This window comes from Carassius carassius, chromosome 17 (genome assembly GCF_963082965.1).
Source record: "Carassius carassius chromosome 17, fCarCar2.1, whole genome shotgun sequence".
In the NCBI taxonomy this organism is placed as follows: domain Eukaryota; kingdom Metazoa; phylum Chordata; class Actinopteri; order Cypriniformes; family Cyprinidae; genus Carassius; species Carassius carassius.
The window spans coordinates 26,332,225-26,355,501 of NC_081771.1; the positions used below are offsets into that span (position 1 = coordinate 26,332,225).

Genomic DNA, 23,277 nt, shown 5'->3' on the forward strand with positions numbered 1-23,277 from the left:
TATATATATATATATTTGATGTTGGATTATGTTGTTTATTCATCAACCATAAATTCAGTTTTATTTTCAAGTGGTTTTCGCACTACAAATTGTTGAAACACTCTAACACTAACCCAGAAGACAGATTTCAGCTTTGCAATAGCTTTCATTTGGAAGAAGCTATTTATTACTACAACATTAATATGCTTATCAAATTTCCATTCAGAATCAGAAATGACACCCAGATTTGTGTCATTGGCGTGCATGATAGAAGACAGTGGCCCTAAGCTTTTCACAAGTGAAGTCCTTGCAATGTTAATGGGTAAGATGTTCCATCGATAGCCACACGGGGACGCTGAAGAGGCGATTAAACTTGACATATATGGAGCAGCACCACACTATTTCAGCAGCTGTATGAGGACAGATATGACGCACTAGTGGTTTGAGGGAGTGAAGCCCCTGATACATATCAGTATGTTTATTTTCTTCTTCCTGGTGAGTTATTACTTCTATACCATGTTCTGTCAGCACAGATTTATAAGCGGTCAGTTCCTGCTCCACTGAATCAGATGAACAAAAGGGTCATTCTCAACTACAAAAAAGAAAGAAAGAAAAAGAAAGAACATGCTTGTGGTGTAATGCGGGTATTTTCAGAAATGTGCTCTGGTCAAGTTCATACACTTTTTATTATAACTTGCTTAACAGTAAGTTAGTCCCATTATCCTAACAAGTTAAATTTAGTCATTACTCCATGAGGTAGAGAAATTAACATCATGGTGCCAGGACAACTGTCTCTTTCTGAATGTGAGCAAAGCTAAAGAACTGATTGTGGACTTCAGGAAGAGACAGCAGCAGCCCTATACACCTCTTATGATCAGCGGGACCCCTGTGGAGAGGGTGAGCAGCTTCAAGTACCTTGGTGTAAACATCTCAGAGGACCTGACTTGGTCTACACACATTCAAACACAGGTTAATAAAGCCAGGCAAAGACTGTACCATCTGCGACAGCTGAGGAAAATCAGGGTCTCACCAGCAATCCTGAAAACTTTCTATTCGGGGCTATAGAAAGTGTATTGACTCAGTGTATCTCAGTGTGGTATGGGAACAGCTCCAGTCATGACTGCAAAGCCCTGCAGAGAGTTGTGCGCTTAGCTGAGCGAATCTCCGGGTCTGCTTTGCCCTCTCTGCAGGACATCTACCTCAAACGCTGCAGAAGCAGAGCTGCTAAAATCATCAAAGACTCCACCCACCCCAGTAACCATCTTTTCACTTTGCTGCCATCTGGTAAGCACTTCCGTAGCCTGATGGCAAAAACCGAGAGACTCAGGAGGAGTTTCTTCCCCCAGGCCATCAAGCTCCTAAACTCAAAACCATCCTCTTAACATCTTCCGTCTCCACTTAATGTTCACTTTATCAGTAAGATATTCATCATTCACTACCTCACATTGACACACTGACAGTGTCAACCTGTTTGCACATTTGCCTCTTGTACATCCCTGTGTATCTTAATATTTAAGACTACAGTTTACTTTCATGCACATTATTTTGCATTCTATATTTAATTCTACAATATACATCGTTTTATATTTTATTATTTTTATTGTTTACTTTTATTTAATTTTTACATAGCTATATTTATGTATATTTTCATCTGTGTTGTTTTTCTTTAATAATTGCACTGTCCATGGAGCGGACCTGACTCACATTTCACTGCTGGTTATATATGCTATATATAATTTTGTATGTGACAAATAAAAATCTTGAATCTTGAATGAGGAGATAAATTAAATTAACTTAAAGTTAATTTGTTTTTCTTAATTTTTATCTAACATGATAAAATGTTTGCTGTAGTTTTTTATTTTTTTACTTAAATTTTTAGATTAAATCTTTAGATTTATTTGATGAATCAAATAAAAAAAGCAAATAATGAACACATTTAAGTATTCTTTTTTTTTTTTTATGTAATATTCTTTTTATCATTTTGTTTTTCCCCACCAAAAATGATGTCACTTCCTTGAGGATGATGTAGCCTGATTGTTAATTAAAAATGAATATTTATAAATAATAAAAAAATTTTTTTAATGGAATAGGAAATTGAGGATTTATGAAAAAAAAATATATATATACATTTCCAAAAAAATACAACTCCGGAATACAAATTAAGATATTTTTTGCTTAAATATTATAGTACAACCTGTGGGGAAAAAAGGCGTTTTAAACCTTATTTTGGGGCAAAGTCATCAACATTTTTCAGCGATTTTTATCATATTTTACTGCTGTTTCTTTACATGTGGTTTTTATGTCCCGGTGACCAGTGAAAGTGCAGTTCTGATTCTATGCCCATTCATTTCGGAGCCTGGTCTTGTCTGAAATAGCTGCCCGGAGGCGTTGCCAAGATGGCGGCCGAGTGGCACGCATGGTGGCACGACTTGCCTAAAAGGACTTTGGTTGAACACAAAAGAAGATGAAAAAATGTTGGGATCCGAACAGTTGATGAGCGCCATTGACTTCCATAGTAGGAAAAAAAATACTATGGAAGTCAATGATGCTTAACAACTGTTCAGATCCCAATATTAAAAAAAAATAAAGTTTTGAGACTTTTAAGACTGATTTTATGTTTAATTTACAGTTTTTGACTTTATGTTTTATTTATTTAAAATACTAATATGCTTTAAGGAAAGAAAGTATTTTACTGTCCATGTGAACAGACTTCTCTCAGTCAAAGCGGTGGGAGTGTATCAGTTTACCGCGCTGTTTTTTTTCAGTCTTTCTGAGGGAATCGCGAGAGGGAGGAGCTGATGGAGCGCGCGCCCTCTCTCTATCACTCGCTCCCTCACTACAGTTCTAAACTACTACTGGACGGGAGACGCGTGTGTCAGGCAGAGACTGAGCGGTATCTCTCTTAAAATAGGTAAGTTTTCTACAAACTTTAATTCTGACATTGTTTGTACATGAAACAACGTAATAACCTTTCCGAGTTTTGGTCTTTTGTAGTTGCTACACAGAGGCGCGTTCGTGTGACTGATCAAAACATGCGTGTTTCAGAGTATGTTACCAGTTCACAGTTGTTTTATTAGCGTCCTTAGGACATATATTTATCTTTTCAGACTCAACATTAGTGATTGAGTGCTCTGTCATACTGTGATTTTTCAGTTGTCACGTGCAACACTGATCAAAATATGTACACAAAATCAGTAATTTGCAATCCTGATTCATATTTGTTTGCCTTTCTATTATTAGTCAACCAAGCCAGTACTATTTTCTGTTTTGCACACAAAGTATGTAACAGCTGCTTGAATTTTATTTAGCCACAATACTTCAATAGACTTGAGTTAGGCATCACATGAGGATTTTGTGCTGCAAATACTTACAGTCAGGAACTTTGGACCTTTAACTCAACACCTAATGCCTGAGAGTTTTTTTCCTCTTTACACACATGCACATTTTAGGAAAAAATGTGAGGTAACCAAGACTTTCCAACCAGGGTCATGAGCCAACTGACACTGAACAGGTGTACACACAAACACCATGCACACATGTTACACTAGATTTGACAAAGTAATGGAATGTGTTTGTTCTTGCATTTGTAAAGGTCAGCTGAACCAAGACTGTGGCCATTCCTCCATGCCTGCTTGTCATTAAACTCTTGCATTTCTTGTCTGCCTACCCTGAAGCCTCTCGATTCATTTAGTTAATGTTTTCAATTCAGTAGACATCTGTTATTGCTGCCCTCAGCCAGAAAGTAATCAGATCACTTGCGGTAAGCAGAAAAGGATTTCATTTTTAAAGCTTACTGCTATTGTTCTGATCAGTGAATCTGTTGTTGCGTTTGTCTGTTGAACCCTATCGAATTATATTGAATTTTGCAAATGCAAGAGCATGGACTACATGCTTTGTGGGTTTTCGTGAAAGAAGATATTGTCCTTATCCTGCTGCTTAATCCTTATGGTTTCTATAGTGTCTTGTACTTCCACTGTGAACATTCCAAGTTTCCATAACAGTGGAGGGGTCGCAATACTTGAGATAATTTGTGCCATCTTCAGTTCGGACAACATAACTGTTGCTTGATGAAGCATATGACTGAACTTCAGGTTATGAAGCCATTGCTTCACAATAGATTGCAACGGTCAGTTTTCCGGAAGCATATCTGCTTTGTCGGGAAACCAAGGTTCCTGGGAAAACAAGGTTGCTGCTGGAAGAGGTGCTACTGAGGCCAGCAGGGGGTGCTCACCCTGTGGTCTGTGTGGGTCCTAGTGCCCCAGTGTAGTGAAGGGGCACTATACTGTCAACAAGCACCGTCCTTCGGATGAGATGTTAAACCGAGGTCCTGACTCTCTGTGGTCAGTAAAAATCCCAGGATTTTATTTCGAAAAGAGTAAATTCTTTCCTGCCTAAATTCGCCCATTGGCCTCTGACCATCATGGCCTCCTAACAATCCCCATATCTGCTGATTGGCTTCATCACTCTGTCTCCTCTCCACCAGTAAGCTGGTATGTGGTGGGCGTTCTGGCGCAATATGGCTGCCGTCGCATCATCCAGGTGGATGCTGCACACTGGTGGTGGATGAGGAGATACCCCCTGACAATGTAAGCGCTTTGAGTGCCTAGAAAAGCGCTATATAAATGTAATGAATTATTATTATTAATTATTATTAAGTAAGAATTTTTAGTTTTTTTGTTTCCTCTATAGGGAAACAGATTTTTAACAATGAATTACAGACCTGCTGTGAACCCAGATGATCTTAATCGATGGTATGTTTTTGCTGATGCTATCTGTTTGCGTTATTTAAAATATATATATATATATTTAATAATTGTTTAACAGTTTAAATTTGTGGTGAAAACTACATTACCCATGATGCTGTACAGGAAATGCGCAACTACCTTTAGAAATTTGTCTTTAAACTTCCGTTTTTGCATTAGCTATACAACATGAATTGATGCTTGTCACTTTAAGTTGAGTTAATTGATTTTCTATGGAATCAGTCGTCTCAAATCTACAGACTGGCTCTGACCTTTGGCAACTAGCATCAACTTCCCCAGACTTTAAATCTGTGGTAAATCGGGGCAAAAATCCTATAGTGTATTCCACCCTTAAGAGACTATAGATACGTTGACATCCATTTGATAAGAGGCTTAATAATGAAGCTAGATTTGTGTTCATCCCCATGAATGCAATGTTTTATTTGATTTTTGAATATTTGTTACTTGAGCTGAACATGAACTAGTCTAGATGTTGAAATGTGCTTAAATGACACTTTATTATGAATATATATCTGATCGACATGCCTTGTTGTTTGATTTTAGTGTTCTGTTTAAGTTTTTTTTTTTTTTTTGTAATTGACTTTGTAACTTCAAAAAAAGAAATATATATAAGAATTTTTAATAAAACATGATGTGAGCTTAATGGGAACAGGGGTGTGCCATGAAGACTTTTTGAATAGCCAGACTTTTTTATTTAATAATGTATACCTTAATTGAAATGCTTTTGCCATTTAAAATAAAATTAAATATTTTTATGTGAGAGATTAATATTTTTTTTGGAATATAACTTTTTGTACTGAAACCAATATCTTGTGCAATAAAAATGTCTAAATTTTTTTGAGAGCTTAATAGGTACATTTACCCTAGTAGCCAGAGTCAAAGTCAAAGTCACCTTTATTTATATAGCGCTTTAAACAAAATACATTGCGTCAAAGCAACTGAACAACATTCATTAGGAAAACAGTGTCAATAATGCAAAAATGATTGTTAAAGGCAGTTCATCATTGGATTCAGTGATGTCATCTCTGTTCAGTTAAATAGTGTCTGTGCATTTATTTGCAATCAAGTCAACGATATCGCTGTAGATGAAGTGTCCCCAACTAAGCAAGCCAGAGGTGACAGCGGCAAGGAACCGAAACTCCATCGGTGACAGAATGGAGAAAAAAACCTTGGGAGAAACCAGGCTCAGTTGGGGGGCCAGTTCTCCTCTGACCAGACGAAACCAGTAGTTCAATTCCAGGCTGCAGCAAAGTTAGATTGTGCAGAAGAATCATCTGTTTCCTGTGGTCTTGTCCTGGTGCTCCTCTGAGACAAGGTCTTTACAGAGGGTAAATAAGGATATACCAAACCACACACACACACAAAAAAAATCAAATCTTAAGACAGAAATAAAAGATATGCAAATGGAAAGTTACATAAAAAAAAGCTATATAAGCTAAATTTATCATACATAAATGTAAACTTAATTTTAAAGGCAATTCAACAATACAACAATATTACGGTTTTAAAATAAGAAGGCTGTACAATTTGAGTTAATATTTGTAAAAAAATGTAACGAAGACACGGCATAAATTTAATCAATTTTGTCATCAGATATTATTTTTAGCTCGTCAACGTCTTAGTTACAGAAAAATGTTCGTTTATTTTTCGTCGTCGTCTTCGCTAACGAAATTAGCACTGATAAGAACATAACATCATTGCTGAACTGTGGTGAACATGCATCACTGGATGTCTTCCACAGTTCCTCAGAAGCCTGTGACTTACAAAGTCGTAATAAAAAAAAAAGGAATGTTTGTTTTGAGAATTCTGGAAGCTGAAGAGAGAGTACCACAGAAGTAGTTCTGACTGGAAAATTCATAAAATCCTAATTTAATCAGCGTAATTATTCCCTCTGTGAGTTCCAGAAGCTATTGAGTAAGTGATACACGCTCTTCGTGTTATAGTATTTGTTGGACGTCGTGAACACTAGCTTTCCATCTCCCTGTCAACACTTTTAGAGCATTTCCCATGTTTACTCATTAATGAAAGTACAGGCTTGCATGGTCCTGCCGTTCCTTGAGTCACTCTAGTGTTTTTATGGCAGACTAATGGTTTAATTGGCTGTGTTTAACTTAGCGGGAGAGAATGAGCTAATGTTTGACCTGAAAAGAGCTGGAGTGAAAGCTGGTTAATGTCCGCAGGGTGTCTATAGGTTAGTGAAATGAAGTGTGGATTGTTACACTCACTGCCATCCAGAAAGATTCAAAGAGACACTTTTGAATATTATTCTCTTTTTCATCAACACGCAGTATGTCGATGGCAAGATTTAACTTTGGTTTGTGGCTGTATTGAAGTGGGTTCTGAAATAGGGAAAAACTGCCTCACAGTGTTTAATGTACTTCAGATGTTGAAATTACCAGAGAATCAGTTATAGATCATCAGATCTACTCTATAAGTTTCATTGGTCTACGCATTTCATCAGGATGATGCACCATGATGTCATATTGGGTAGAATGGAAAAAACAGATGTCATGGTAGTTCAGGGAATAGATTGTCTCCTCATTTATGTTATATACACACCTCTGTGGTCACTTTAGCCTTGAAATGATGGTCACTCTTCTTGTACATTTCATCTGAAAGTTTCCAGGTTAATCTTGTGAAATCTTTAAAGAAATGTTAATATCACATTTGACCCCAAACCCAAATAAAAAACTAGAAATCATATTTTACATAAAGAGATTGTATACGGTACAATTATTTATTAAGAACCTTTGAATGATATGCCTTGTCACTTTTAAGGACAACTAAGCACATTTCCCCCCTTGCAATTATAGTAATACCTCTGGTATTGTCTTTTTGCAGTTATTAATCAATAAAATGATTTCATTTGAAAAATAATAAATGTTTTATAGATAGATTGAAGTACAACAAATGCTACCAATGTATATAAAATATACCAAACATAGATAAATTAATAATAATGATAAAAATAATAATGTCACATGAAAGAAGCTTTTAGGATACTGATAAATGACTGTTATTATAATTCTATTATACTTGGTTTAAAAAGAAAAATGGCAAAGCACTAAAACCTAATGTATTTGATGTGCACTTTTAAAGGAAAAGTATTCTTAAAGTGTTATATATTTGCCATAAGCTATTGTTATGTCTTTAAATTGGCGCTGAATAAATCTTAAAATAGACGGAAATATCTATCTGCTGTCATATATTCAATAATAAATAAATAGATGTAATAATATTATCATATAAAAAGTAAAATATATAAAAAATGCAGGTGTCAGCTGATGACTGATATGATTTAAATGTCATAATATTTCTCATTTATTTGTTTTTGTTTGATTTTGGAGTAAATTATGACCTGCACACTCTGACACGTGTGTGCTAGAACTCTACTTCTGGAAGATCACAGAAACTAGTTCTTGCATAACTGCTCACAAAACCAGTAACCTTCTGTCTAAAAATCTGCTCTTGTTAGGCCTGAAAAGCTTGACAGCTTTTGACGTGAGGGCTGCACATTTGTATAAGACCCCCCATGTGTCATATGTCTTATTCAAATGGTTAAGTGGGGAGGAGATTTAGGCCAGATTGTCCATAAAAGGAAACAAGGCCATTTTCCCTTAGGTTTCATCCATAAAACCTATTTAGAAAAGATGTCCTCATTTCCCGCTCACTGAACGAGCACCGGCAATTCTGAATTCCCTAAGACGAGTCGTTCATTTGTGCTGCGATTGTTTTCTGAATGTGTCATTTGAATGAAAAATTCCCATTCAGCTGTTTTATATTTTCATATACTATAGCACTTAAACTCTACAGCGTTTTGAGACTAAATGTACTGCAGCGTTTTTCTGAATACATTGGGTTTTTTTTTTCTATACTTTTTTTAGTCATGTTTTGCTTGCATCCCTCAGCATTCACTCCAGTCGCCACCTTTTTTCTTGTCGTTCTTAATTTTCCCCTCCATCCTCTGATAAATCTCAGCTTTCATCCATTTAAACTCCCATTTAGGCTGCAGACACGGCCCACAGAAACCTGCCTATTACTAGAAAGTACAACTTAAAACGTTATTCACGGTGGAGGGCCAGCGGTGGTCAAACCAGAGCTTTCCAGTGGCTTGGTTCCAACTCTGGCAAACTACTACGGTGAAGCTCTAATGCACTTTTCTGGAGTCTGTAATTTGATTTTCAGTCACGTGCATGGATGATTTGCTCTGGTCTTTTTTAGCCTCTCAAACAGAAATCAGTGACTTTAAAAGTAGAACGACCATTATTGATATCACTTGTGACGGTGAATTGACTAACCAATATGCAATATCTATAAAAACGCTATCATTAGTACAAAATTAGAGTTTTTTTGTAATCTTTTTTGTATTAAGGGAAAAGAAAACCGACTTAAGAAGATAAAAATGTTTCTTAGTGAAGTTAACTTGTTTTATAGAGTTCTGCCTGTATGTGCTTTGTCTCTGTAAGGCAAAGGCCTGTTATCCCTATATCCAGCACCATCCAGATGGAGTTAGTTATGTGACATCACCTCTGTGACATCATTGTCTCTGCAAATCTGTACAGTATGTGGCTTGACAAGCCAGGCGTTATGAATTCCATTTTGCACATATGTGTGTGACCCTGCTTCATGTTCCTTGGGTGCACATGTGCCAGTGTATATGAAATGGAATTATGGCTGATGAGAAAATGAGATAGTGGATGGGCGCAATTTCTGTGATGTGTTTTCCATGATGTCATTTAGGCTTGTTTCAAAACCATGTCTCTGAATGACAGGATGTGGCTCCTTTCAAATCCAGGCAATTAGTATCAAATCCATTGAACCAGTGCTGCCTTTTAGGCTTGGCGAAAATTAATTTTAACATTTAACAGAACACAAACTAATCAATCCCAGAGTTTGTCTCCAAAACTGTTACAAATTATAGTACAACTGAGATACATCACTAATAAGGCATTATGTGCTTCTTTAATACCCTTGTATGGTTTTATTTCCTCTCATTTGTTGTTCTTTTTTATTTGATTGCTACTGGTTGGCTGTGGCCAGCAGTCCTGTAGCTGAATCAGCTATATTGGTTGCGCTGTATAAAAGAGCTGATGGTGACCGTTTTTAAGCCCAAACCAACAGTCAGACCCATGTCTTAATAACTCCCAAGTCAATTTTACACACAAATATATTGCATGCTGCCTAAAGCTACTCAGTTTCCTTTTTTTTTCAGATTTTCTGTGGTGTTCCAAGAAAAGGATTGTTTAGGCAGAAAACAAAGTATTAGTGAATCCATCACTCATTTGGGCTTTTCAACAACATGGTTCAAAAGCTTAAAAATGACCCTGGGTTAATGTCTCATTCTGTTCATACTTTACCCTGGGTTATTATTTAAATCATAAGTTATAAATTAATCTCAGGTTTTGACACACTGTATCACTGTTTCAGTTTGAAAATAAATGTATTATTTGAATATTTATTAGGTCGCAACTCTCTACTAGGGCTGTGTGATTAATCGAAATCGAAATAAAATCGCGATTTGAGTGTGCGCGATTTCTAAATCGCTTTATAGCATGATTTTCCGCAGCCCCGACCTCCCGCAGTATGTTATCTGAACCAATCAGGATGCAGTGCACCTAAGTGGAGCGCAAGAACAGAGCAGACTGGGCATATGCCTAACTCCAGGTTCACACACTCTGTCTGTAATGCATAGCCTTTTTTTTTTCAAGCCCATGTTAATGGAACAAAACGTTCACACTGCACGCAGTAAAAAGATGAGAACAGAAAAGGTTATAAATAGAAAGGTGCGAAAAGATTTAATATCTTGCGCGTGAGCACAGAGAGAGTTGTGAGTGCACAGGACACAGGTTGAGTGAGAGGAGACACGTTGTAAGGCAGCATTTAACTGATCCTTATACAGTCTATGATCTGAGCACGAGCATCTGGTTTTGTTAACAGAGCAAAGGAAATCTGCATGCGAGTCAGTGATGCGCGGGTTGATCCAAAATGAGCGGGTGCCTGCAGTCGTTACGAGTCATCCAAAATATTTTTTATGATATTCGGGTCGCAGTCGGTCGGGTCCTTTGAAATAAAAATGCCAATTAAACCTTTGTCATTTATATAGTACTAGACACATTTTTTTAAATACATAGGCCTACGCTTTATTGGCTGAATAACTGGCATGAAGATGACGCACGAGCTCAGTCTGCACATAGAGATGGAGGTGGCAAAGAAGACTGCATGGGGAGCAACGTCACTGTTTTTGGTAAAACATGATTTTGACGACTTCATTAAGTTTTGTTTTATAGAAAACTCTTTTTAAAAGATTTTTGTTTTGTGTAAATTGTATCTTAATTTTGATCAATGTTTTATCAATCAGTTGCCCGTATATAATAAATAAGAAGCAAATATATAGCCTAGCAGACAATGTAATAAGGCGCCGGCACGATCACTTGCATTGCATGTGAACTAAACTCAGCGTGTGCCTCACAGATTTGAGAAATATAGGCTATACATTACAGAAAGCTTGAGATGTCTTCTTAACGAAAATATTCAAACCAAAATATATGGGCTACTCTCTGATGATCTAATCGATATGAAATGTACATTTCTCACTGGCGTTCATGGCGAGTCTGCATTGTCAACTTCATCTTTGCAGTGACACAGAAAACACCAGTTTATTACTAAACAATAAAATGACTCTTTGCATATTTTGGAACCAGCAGGCCATTCTGGGTTGAGTGAGACCCCATGGAATGAGCGAGCGGTTCGGGATATTCAGAAATAAGCTCTCCGCTCACAAGCTCTGATGGGAACAAACCCGAGCCTCAGCACCTGCTTTGAATGTTCACCGCTGATAACGCCCATTCACTCGAGTGATAACATTCGAAGCGGGTGGCCTCAATGTCTGCTGACCTTGCAGAAACATACAAATAGACATAGCCAGACTAGACTATTTTAGTACAAATTATGAGCTTACTGACGATTTTTTATAATTCTTGACAAAATTATAATATATTACGTTTTTTTTGTTTTTTTTTTTGCCTAGTTAGTTTTGCCTACGTTCCTATTGCCCAATGACGTTTTGATGAGCATTTACTGTTTTTTTTAAAGATGTGGTCCGAGTTGCGGGCGGGTTAGTTGAAAACGTCGGGTGCAGGTTATTGATACATTGACCCGCGCATCACTGGTGTGAGTGGATAGATTCACGCTTGCGCATTATTTTAATGTGCTTTCGCGTTACAATAATGCAATCTCGTTGCTGCTTCTGAACCGCGTACACATAACTTACTGTATACGCACTGCAGATTGAGTACGTGTGACCCTTGGGCAATAACTATTTTGGGCAAAACATATAACACCTGAGGCACGGCTACAGTGAGCTTTATGACCAATGCATGGCAAAAAAAAAGTAGAAAAAAAAAAAAGAAGAAAAAATCCCTGAACACGGTTTTATTTTTTTTTTATTTATTTTTTTTCATATGTCTAGACATTTTGTTTGACATCTTTACTTATTTATTATTTAGACTTATGTCTGTTCTAGAGACATTTGATAAAGCTCTCATTGGTTTTCTTTTGGAAATATGTTTAAAATTTATACTGAATGCATTTATGACTGTAAAGCATGTCTGTGTGTGTCAAAATCGTGATTAAAATCGAAATCGCAAAATTGATCAAAAAATCGTGATAGGTTTTTTTTGTCCATATCGCACAGCCCTACTCTAAACACACTTTGGCAATAGAATCGACTAGGGCTGTAGCTATCGAATATTTTAGTAATCGAGTATTCTACCAAAAATTCCATCGATTAATCTAGTAATCGGATAAAATGTGTTTTTGCTTAATTAAAGTGCAATATTAATTATGCAAGAGAAAATAAGACTCCTGGGTCTCTTAAAATGAACAACTAAGTTTCCTTTTTTAGAAAAAAAAATATTTTTACTTTTTAAATGCATAGAATGCAATGCATACATCAAAAACACAAATTTAATTATTACCCATTGTTTCTCTGTCTGTACTTGTACTGTGAATAATGACAATAAAGTTGACAGATGAATTAAGTGCATTTAACTGCCATTCAGTTGGGGTTTTAAATAAAGCACTTTCTGAGATGCACATTAAACATTAAACACACAAAACATTAATTTAATTTATCTTTTAATTATTGAAAATTAAGCAAACTTAACTTTTTGGTAAACAAAGGGGATTTACTATTAAAAATAAAACATGGAAGAAATGTTGTGCGATTTAAACCCTTTAAAAAAAATGTTTTTGTTAATGTTGTAGTAGGCAATGTACATTCTGCTGAACAATAGTAATACAGGACTTTTATTTTGACGGGTTGACGTACCTTTACAGTTCTGTGTATGTTATGTGATGCTAGTTTTACTCAAATCAAACGGTCAAATGCTCATGAAGTTAGTGTCAGAGCAGTTATGGAAATGTTGTTCATGTGTTCACGTCTTATTTAGTGAGACAGAAGATGCTGAAATTACTGGAGTGTATTTCAGTGCTTCAGTGTGCGTGATAAAAAGGAAGACGCGCTTATGCTCCATTCATTAACAGAGACACACAGAACATGCAGGATTCATATTTAAATAGACTGTTCCAGCTTAATATTTACAGATATTAGTCCACATCGTGATTTGATGTAAGTGCAATGACCTATTTTTATTAATTCATTCAAAATGTGGCAAATTCCATGCCATTCCGCGTTAAACTGTAAAATCCGTTTTTATGACTGGATTCCGCAATTCCATCCACGTTTTCTGCATCGCGGAAATCACAGGGCCCTAGTTGTGGTATGCCAGCTCTATCTTGCAATGGACTAGGGCTGAAACGATTCCTCGAGTAACTCGAGTAACTCGATTACAAAAAATGATCGAGGCAAATTCCTCTGCCTCGAAGCCTCTTTTAATTTATTTTAAATCTCACGTCAGGTTCTTTCGCAATGATTTTTTTTAATGTGACAACACGTTTACGTCACCCACAAAGCGGAAGGAGACACAAGCGCTGCGTCCGAGATCTCATACTGCAAGGAGTCAGCAGTGTTTTGATTTGAGGGCAAACGTAAAGAGAACGTCGTGGTGTGTGTCCATTGCAAGATAGAGCTGGCATACCACAACTAGGGCCCTATGATTTCCGTGATGCAGAAAACGCTGAGGGAATCGTGGAATCCAGTCATAAAAACGGAATTTACAGTTTAATGGCACGGAATTTGCTAAATTTTGAATGAATTAATCAAGAATAGGTCATTGCACTTACATCAAATCACGATATGGACTAATATTTGTAAATATTAAGCCGGAACAGACTATTTAAATATGAATCCTACATGTTCTGCATGTCTCTGTTAATGAATGGAGCAGAAGCGCGTCTTCCTTTATCACACACACTGAAGCGCGCGTGATGCTCGCGGTAATTTCAGCGTCTGCTGTCTCACCAAATAAGGACGTGAACACATGAACAACATCTCCAGAACTGCTCTGACAGTCTCTTCATGAGCATTTGACCGTTTGATTTGAGTAAAACTAGTGTCACATCACATACACAGAACTGTAAAGGTACATAAACCCGTCAAAATAAAAGTCTGATTAAAGACTATTGTTCAGCAGAATGTACATAGCCTACTACAAAAAAAAAAAAATCAATCATTATTTTTTTTTAAGGTTTAATCTCACAACATTTCTTCCATATTTTATTTTTAATAGTAAATCCCCTTTGTTTACCAAAAAGTTAAGTTAATTTTCAATAATTAAAAGATAAATTAATATTTTATGTGTTTAATGTGCATCTCAGAAAATGCTTTATTTAAAACCCCAACTGAATGGCACTTAAATGCACTTAATTCATCTGTCAACTTTCTTGTCATTGTTCACAGTACAAATACAGACAGAGAAACAATGGGTAATAATTAAATGTTTATTTTTGATGTATGCATTGCATTCTATGCACAAAAATAAAAATATTTTTTTTCTAAAAAAGGAAAGTTAGCTGTTCATTTTAAGAGACCCAGGAGTCTTATTTTCTCTTGCATAATTAATATTACACTTTAATTAAGTAAAAACAAATTTTAATCCGATTACTCGATTAATCGATGGAATTTTTGGTAGAATACTCGATTACTAAAATATTCGATAGCTACAGCCCTACAATGGACACACGCCACGACGTTCTCTTTACGTTTGCCCGCGCCCTCAAATCAAAACACTGCTGACTCATTGCAGTTTGCGACATCGGACGCAGCGCTTGAGTCTCCTTCCGCTTTGTGGATGACGTAAACGCGTTGTCACATTAAAAAAAATAATTGCGAAAGAACCTGACGTGAGATTTAAAATAAATTAAAAGAGGCTTCGAGGCAGAGGAATTTGCCTCGATCATTTTTTGTAATCGAGTTACTCGAGGAATCGTTTCAGCCCTAGAATCGACCTTTAGGTAGTGTTTGTGTGTTTGTATTCCATAGAGAGTAGTGAAACTATCAAGTGCTCAAGTGCATAACGTCTTCTCCAGAACAGGTGATGCCCACTATGGAACAATATTCCGGACTTTATTTAAAAGGAATTGCAAATTGTATTTGCAATTGTGTTTTCAATTTGTGGATGCATAAAATGTGACATAATCCAAACGCAAATGCAAATCGCGCATTACCGTTTGCATTTTCGTTTAGGCGAACGCACAGTGTCTGCCAAATTTAAAATGGAAATGCAAAGTCCGTTTGCAATTGTGTTTCCCATATCTTACGAGCTATCAGCCTGTCATATTTAAATAGCAATATTAATTACCACATTTGCCTTTTCACTCTCTCTCTGCACTGTGCATGTAAACTGCCAAAACTCAAATGGAATCGCAATTCCTTTTGCATTTGAATTTCCAACGTCTACACGGAAACCTGTCAATCAAGTGACAGGGGTGGGGCCCAGTTGTTGCCAGATTATAAATGCCCAAGTATCGTACCAGAAGTTCAAAATTATCGTATTTGGGAAAGAATTATCGTACACGAGTCAAGAGTTATTTATCTATTCTAAACCAACAGCATTTTGACACGACCTGCATATTTCCACAATAAATAACTAGCCGTATGGTTGGACGGAAGCAGTGTGACAAAATACTATCCCATTATTTTCAGTGACTGTCTGCGTCGCGGCGCATATTAAAATGATTTTTAACACTTGCTTTGTCTCGTCCAGTGAAGAAGGAATTTAGCTGTTGCTGCGTGGTGCAGTTAACTCCACGATCATTATTGATTGTACATCGTACAGAGGTTAAAATTATCGTACAAATACGATAATTATCGTACGTCTGGCAACACTGGTGGGGCCCTCTTATTGTGCGTGTTTGCATTGGGAAGTGACATCACTCACAGTCGACGGTAATAAATAATTATTAATTAATTAGTGTGGACTTTGTCATCTAAATACTTAATAACCAGTAAGGTTAAGGATTTACAAATTACTTCATCTTTTCTATCCTATGCAGCTTTATTTAAAAAAATGTTTACTGATATTGACACTTTATGTTCTTTTTGTGGTGCTGAACACGAATCCATTTCTCATCTCTTCTGGGAATGCACATATACAAGTCTGTTCTAGTAGAATTTTTGTATCTTTGATCATACTAAAATGTACCATGTTTTTACTATGGTAAATGAGTTAATGATAGTGTTTATAATTAAACCACAGTAGCCACAAATGTACAGTTGTCTGAGACCTTATGAAATGTTCTTTAACATCATGAACAATAAAATGTAGTCAGAGTTCTGCTATGGTTTATTTTCATAATAGGTAAACACAGGTCACAAGTTAACATGGTTACATTTCCTTGATTCAGCAGCTGCACGATGTGAAGCCGAGAGTCCTGTCTTGAATCTAGAGATCTGGTGCTGATTCGGTGTAGATCGGTAGCTCTGTGGTTAGTGTCTATTGTCTTACAGCACTTGTGTTCGAAACCCGCGCCAACACAGACGTACTTTATTTTTTTGTTTATCCTACTTCAGCCGGTAAACGGGCGATCATACTGATAACTTGTCATCTTTAAAAGAATATCTGAATCATGCAATGAGCAAGTCTGCGTTTATTAAACACTTAATATCGCCTCAGTTTGTGCTTTCAGAATCGCCGAATCTGCTGCCGTCGTTCCAGCACATCTGCAGTGGAGACCTGAACCAGGAAGTTGGTCACCAGATAACACGGTAACCAGTTAAACCGTTACACCAGGAAGATTGTACGCTGATTTCGGACTTGCATCCTCAGTAGTTCAGACTTTGTGCATTCGACTCGGGAGTGTGATGTCTGCGAGGACGCAGGTCCAGTAATTCTGCAAACAGCAGCGTACTTGATAACATGTCAGCTCGCCTTTACTACTGCAATTTTCCTCACTGTATATTTACAATAAAATGAAAAAGCATATGAAATGCCACTGCCTCCTTCCATTTTTCATTTAAACATAATAATGGCAGCAAAAATGTACTTAGTTCAGGGAAATGTGTATATATACAGTCATTACAAATTAAACTAAATATTATATCAATTGCCTTTTTTATTACCGTTGACTGTGAGTGACGTCACTTCCCAATGCAAACACGCCCAAAAAAATTGCCCCACCCCTGTCACTTGATTGACAGGTTTCAGTGTAGACGTTGGAAATTCAAATGCAAAAAGAATTGCGATTCCATTTGAGTTTTGGCAGTTTACATGCACAGTGCAGAGAGAGTGAAAAGGCAAATTTGGTAATTAATATTGCTATTTAAATATGACAGGCTCATAGCTCGTAAGATATGGGAAACACAATTGCAAACGGACTTTGCATTTCCATTTTAAATTTGGCAGACACTGTGCGTTCGCTTAAACAAAAATGCAAACGGTAATGCGCGATTTGCATTTGCGTTTGGATTGTCACATTATATGCGTCCACAAATTGAAAACGCACTCGCAAATACAATTTGCGATTGCTTTTGAATAAAGTCCGGAATATCATTCCATAGCCCACCAATAGGGCTGTGCAAAAAATCGAATACGATTTTCATGCGCATCTCATCACCTCGCCCCTGCAAACTCTCATTCATGTGCCTCTAATTTTGAGTGCCACGCCTCGAAATCCAATGAAAAACTAATGCACAGAGCCAAGTCCTCACCCTACTTTTTTCTGTTTCACTTGGATGTGTACACCAATATGGAAAATATCTGTCAACTTCCAATTCTATGCTACTTTTTGGAAGTTCAGTGTAGTGTGCAATGCCTTGATACACGGAGTAGTAGTTTAGTTTTGATAGTTAAACATCTACAGCTGGATTCCAACAGAACCCTGAAATGAACACTCTTTTTGTATCTCTTGTGAGCAAATATCCAGCTCTGATCTGTCTGTCACTGTGAGACCAGCCTGCAGGCCTGGATACCCAGATAAGCAGACAGGTCCATTGCGCTATTTTTGAACGAAGTGGAGGTTTGGTAGATGGATTGGTATTTCCTGCTATTGTCTGAAAGACGTGTCCGGGTGGTTGAACACATGCATTGGACTCATGAAGGACAGTGGCACACTAGTTTCCCCCTTATTTTGAGTGGTTTATAACAACTGGTCTGTCCTTGCCTACTAAGGTATTTCAGTTTTTCTTCAGTTTAAGCTGTTAAATGTATTTTTATTTCACATTTAATGGATTATGTGAGTGGCGTGCAACAGTTTACAGTGTGTGGGTACCGCTGGCAATCCCTGTTTCTTTCTTTATTTGTTTATATGCCTAAGACCAGGCAGCAGAGCATTAATTAGATGTGGAATGTGGGAATTTCATCAAACAATTCCTCCCGTCATGAGGTGGCAACTCACACATACATAAAATGAATAGGGAGTTTTGTTTTTCATTGTGTTGTCAAGTTGTTGGTGACTTGTTTAAATTACTTGTCCAAAGCATTGAGGTATTATTGACCAGATCTTTTTTCTTGATCAGTTGGTAACAGTGTGCTCTTCTTCAATAAATGTGTGTCTCTGCAGGAACAAAGGACTGCGGTAAAAGTGGGAACTTTACCATGTTTAAGGGAGTGCTGAAGAAAGGGCGAGAGGGAGGAGGAAGAACTGGCAAAAGAGACGCAGGTAAGCTGCTTTATTCCCAGAAGGAAGGAAAATTATATTAATAAACTGTTGCTGAAACCTTTTGAACTGTACTTTGCTATTAGCTATTGTGTGTATGCTTAATTTAATTGGGGGCTTATGGCCTTCAAAGAGATTTATAGAGCTGGCTGGGATTTTATGTTTTCTTTATTCCAGCTCAGGCTGTGACTTTTATCTGAAATGATAATTTCACAATCGTATTAAATAATTTTAATTAATTAATTATCACAATAAATGTCAAATTATTTTATTACTTTAAATTAAATTAAATTATTTTCTTATTAAAATAAGTTTATTTCTTTAAAGGTAAAAGCCAGATTTTTGTTCCAAAGTGAAAGTTTTAGAAACTAATACATTTTCAAAATATATATCTAAATAAAAATGATATATATAAGTGTTTCCAAACACTGGATTTAAAATGACTTGGTGGAAGAAAGAGTTCCGAGTCTGCCATGTTAATCCGTTCTAGGTGATAACTCTCAGGAGGACACCTTTCTGTCTACGTTCTGTCACGTAGCAGCTGCAGTGTTGATGAGAGAACGCACTTTCGCAACAGTTCAGAAAGGAAAAAACAATCTAAAAGTTACATTACAAAATGTTGGTCGCTTTATAAATAGTAAAAGAATAGCGCATCTACTAATAATTATATATGAATAAATCAGTTTTTACCTATGCAGATATGTTAGAAACGATGCATCGCGATACAAATGCCAACTGTATCTGATGCACGCTTATTTAAATCGATGCATCGCATCGTAAGCTTTTATGCCGATGCACCGATGCAAATCGGTGAATCTTACCATCCCTAATACACACACTCACAAAAATGTTTCATTTATTTATATTTAATTTATGTGTGTGTTTGTGTAATATTTTTTTATGGAACACAAAAGAAGGAATGTTGAATAATGAATGGAGATTGAAACTAGGGCTGGGCATTCATATTGTGTATTCAGGCGATAATGAATGCGATATTGCTTTGCTTGTCAGTGATCTACGGCTCTGTCTATTAAATGCCACTCCATTTGAAAGCAGGTGATGGTGATTTAGCGGTAATCACGGAACCAGATTTACTGACTAGATGCGCATGATCATATCATTAGATATATATTGCCCAGCCCTAATTGAAACTCTAAAAAAGCATGCAGATTCATTATGAAAATAAACAAGTAGTCCATATGACTAGTATGCTATATTACATATCTTCTAAAGCCTTATAATACTTGCTTGATAAATATTCCAAACTTTTGTCTTTTCACTGAAAATTATACTTTCTGGTGGGCTGTTGTGAGGATTCAGATTCATAAATGAATTATGAAGCAATCAATTTACTGAAGAACAAAATACTCTAAAAAGTTATTCTTTCCATACTTGGATGTCAGGAATCACAAACTTTACTTTTCTTGTTAATGCATCCAGGATAGATAAGGGAATAACTCAGTTTATTATTATTAATATTATTTTATTAAATAATGAGCCAGTTCTCCATTCACTTTCATTATATTAAGACAAGAGACCAGCATATTCTTCAAAAATTTAATTATCTTCCAAAAATGAGCTATAGAAAGACATGAGAGTAAATAACTGACTTTTCAAATTTGTGTGAATATGCCTTTGAAAGTCTCTGCGCTTTCTCACTTATGTCACTCTCTTGAAACGGCAACCACTGCAACAAATACTGTAATTAACTTCATTAATGATGTCACGTTACCATGACACCCAGTTCCACAAGATCACCCTTGTATCCGCTCAGCTCAGCTTCTTGCTGAATTCAGCACCATCGCTGGCCCGATACCTCTCTCCCAAAGGAGCCTCTCAATGGAGCTGTGTTCCAATTAACCTCATTCATCTCTGCTCCACTCACTCACTCACTTAAGTATGTCAAGACAAGTTTGAGAACTGCCAAACAAACACTACCTGACCCTCATACAAAAAACTTTTCATCTGCTAATGTAACTCAATGTCTTCTTCCTAAGTCAAAAGACTGCAAATAAATAATTTCCCTTGTATATCCTCCTCTCTTAAATGTCACTTTGTTCATTCTCTGATGTGCAAATCTGCTCTACTAACATCGGTGAACTCCCTGCGGTTTTCATGCTGACAGCCGACGAAGTCTCTGTTGGTTAGAGACAACACTTGTGTGTCCTCTAAGAGACATATTGCTCATGAAGTATTTACGACACCTTATGTTAGCTGCAGGGAGATGGAGAGAGTTATCCAGCACACATGACAGATCAGACGCCACTCTTACACTCTACAGTGCTACTTTTTGTGGCTGATAATCTGCCTGAAAGCTTTGTTCTCAGTTGCGAAAGTAATAAAGAGCTCCAGATACACATGTAGTGAGGTCATGAGAAACCTTTCTGGTGTCAAATATGACCATTTTTGTTCAGTCAGATCTTTTGCCATTAGTGATTGAGGAAACTGGATTTCAGAAATGTGCATACATGTGATTATGTACAGTTTTTCTCAAAAGACACATTTCCAAAAAGCTACTGTTTAACATATATTTTTAAATACAACATCTCGATTTTACAAACTTTTAAGACAAAATCAAACGCTGCTTGAAACTAATTTATCTTTAATATAAATTAAACTTTGCCTTCAAATGACATGGGTACCAGCAACTTGTGTACTACTGTACCATGCAAAAGTTTGGGAATGTTTTTTACTTAAAAAGAAAAATATATAATTGTTTTTAAAAGAAGTCTCTTATGCAGCATTTATTTGATTGGAAATATTAATTTATTTGATCAAACCAAGTCATTAGAAATCATTCTGATATGCTAATTCAGTGCTTATGAAATATTGAAAAGCCACTGTGTCTAATGTTCTCAAAAACATCCTACCATGACGAGAAACATTTTTCGGCTCATACTGATGTTTTTATGTATACCTTTCATGGTCAACTAAAGTGGGATAGATCCACTGACCTATAATATAGAACTGGATTGCTCATGACGTCATGAAAGTAAAGCCGCCGCACCGCCATATTGGCAATCCCTAGTGTGCATAAACGTTCTATTGAATTAATAGGAAGTTTTATGATTTTAATTAGAAAACATCACCTAACAAGTCAGCGTTTATAAATCTGAAGTATTTCTGTACATTATTACAATGCAAACACCCTAGGCATATAAATGGTTATTATTTTAAAGGTCGCGAATTTCCCCTACTTATTAAAAAGCTACCTTCATTACAGTAGCGAACATCATGAACACGATAAACATCAGACGGACACGACCTCAACATATATAACAAACTACAAACTGCTCATTCTGAAATCTGAATTTATTCAGAGAAATAACTGACTATATACAGTACGGATTTAAAGACATAAAGCTTTATTTCCCAGATAGTAAGTTAAGCTTTTCATTTATAGAGCAATATTAACAACATAATTGTATTATCCATTGTAATATATTCAAATCCATTTCTGATACTAATACGTTCATGTTTAATAATTCCTGAATAATTATGTTCTTAAAGAAATTAGCCATTTTTTGTGTTCGATCAGTTACCTCTGTCGTTAGTGCGCAGCAGACACACCCACCTAAACGGTTTAAATGTATCGCTTATCCTGCCGCGAAAGACCGTAAACACTGCAGATAACATCTGAAGTAAACATTAATTTAAATACACATAACATAAAAACGAGTGCCCTTTGACTGATTTGCTTCAAATTTAGTTATTTTAGGACAGCGGTTTGAATGTGACTCAATGGTGCTCTCTGCTGGTAGGGATTAGTAAAATGGCGGATCGAACACTTCCGATGGCTTCACTGTCTGTTGGCAGTTTAGAACGCGATGAGCGATCCAGTTATATATATATATATATAGATCAGTGGATAGATCTCATCAGAAACCAACAATATCATTGGCCTACGTCCCCCTCCTCTTCCTCCTCCTCCATTTTTGTCCTTGTAATTTTCCTCTAATTTAAGCACTTTTTTCCATTGTTTGTATTCCAAGATAATGAATTTGTCCCATGATTTTGACTGGTGTAAGAACAATTTTGCACATTGACATTATGTGTAGTGTTTTGTGGAAATAAAAAATGTCTTTTTTTTCTCTCTCACTCCGTATTTTGTGGATTTGTACTCTTTAATCCCTAAGAAACATACTTTGGTGGGGATTTCTGCTTTCATGGATTGACCATTTTTCATGTGGAATGTCAGATTGAAGTAGCTATTCTCCTGCCTTTGAACTGAGGCATTTTAAAGGTTGGATCACAAAGGATTTAGCTTTAAAAACAGGGTCTGTTTGATGCTGGGTTACTGTGCAGAGTGATGCAGCATGACTCTGGCCTGAGATGTTGAGTTTACAACGTGTGTGTTTTTACTTTCCTCAGGTATAAATCTCTAGGAGTAGAGTGACATTCAGAAAGATGATCCATCTGCATTGTGTGTGTCAGAGTAAGGTTTATGTTTCGAGGCCAGTTGTGTGTGTGTGTGTGTGTG

The 23,277-nt window shown here is 36.5% G+C and overlaps 1 protein-coding gene across 3 annotated transcripts in view; it reads left to right on the forward strand.

The window, feature by feature from the left end:
* Positions 1 to 2,740: 2,740 nt before the first annotated feature.
* Positions 2,741 to 23,277, forward strand: part of LOC132161435 (protein TANC1-like) — a 92,905-nt gene continuing 72,368 nt past the window's right edge. For all 3 annotated transcript variants that reach the window (XM_059571488.1, XM_059571489.1, XM_059571490.1), the window contains exons 1-2: positions 2,741 to 2,890; positions 18,702 to 18,800. In XM_059571488.1, coding sequence (XP_059427471.1) covers positions 18,737 to 18,800 — 64 coding nt within the window. In that variant the 5' untranslated portion in view covers positions 2,741 to 2,890; positions 18,702 to 18,736. The remainder of the gene's footprint in view (positions 2,891 to 18,701; positions 18,801 to 23,277) is intronic.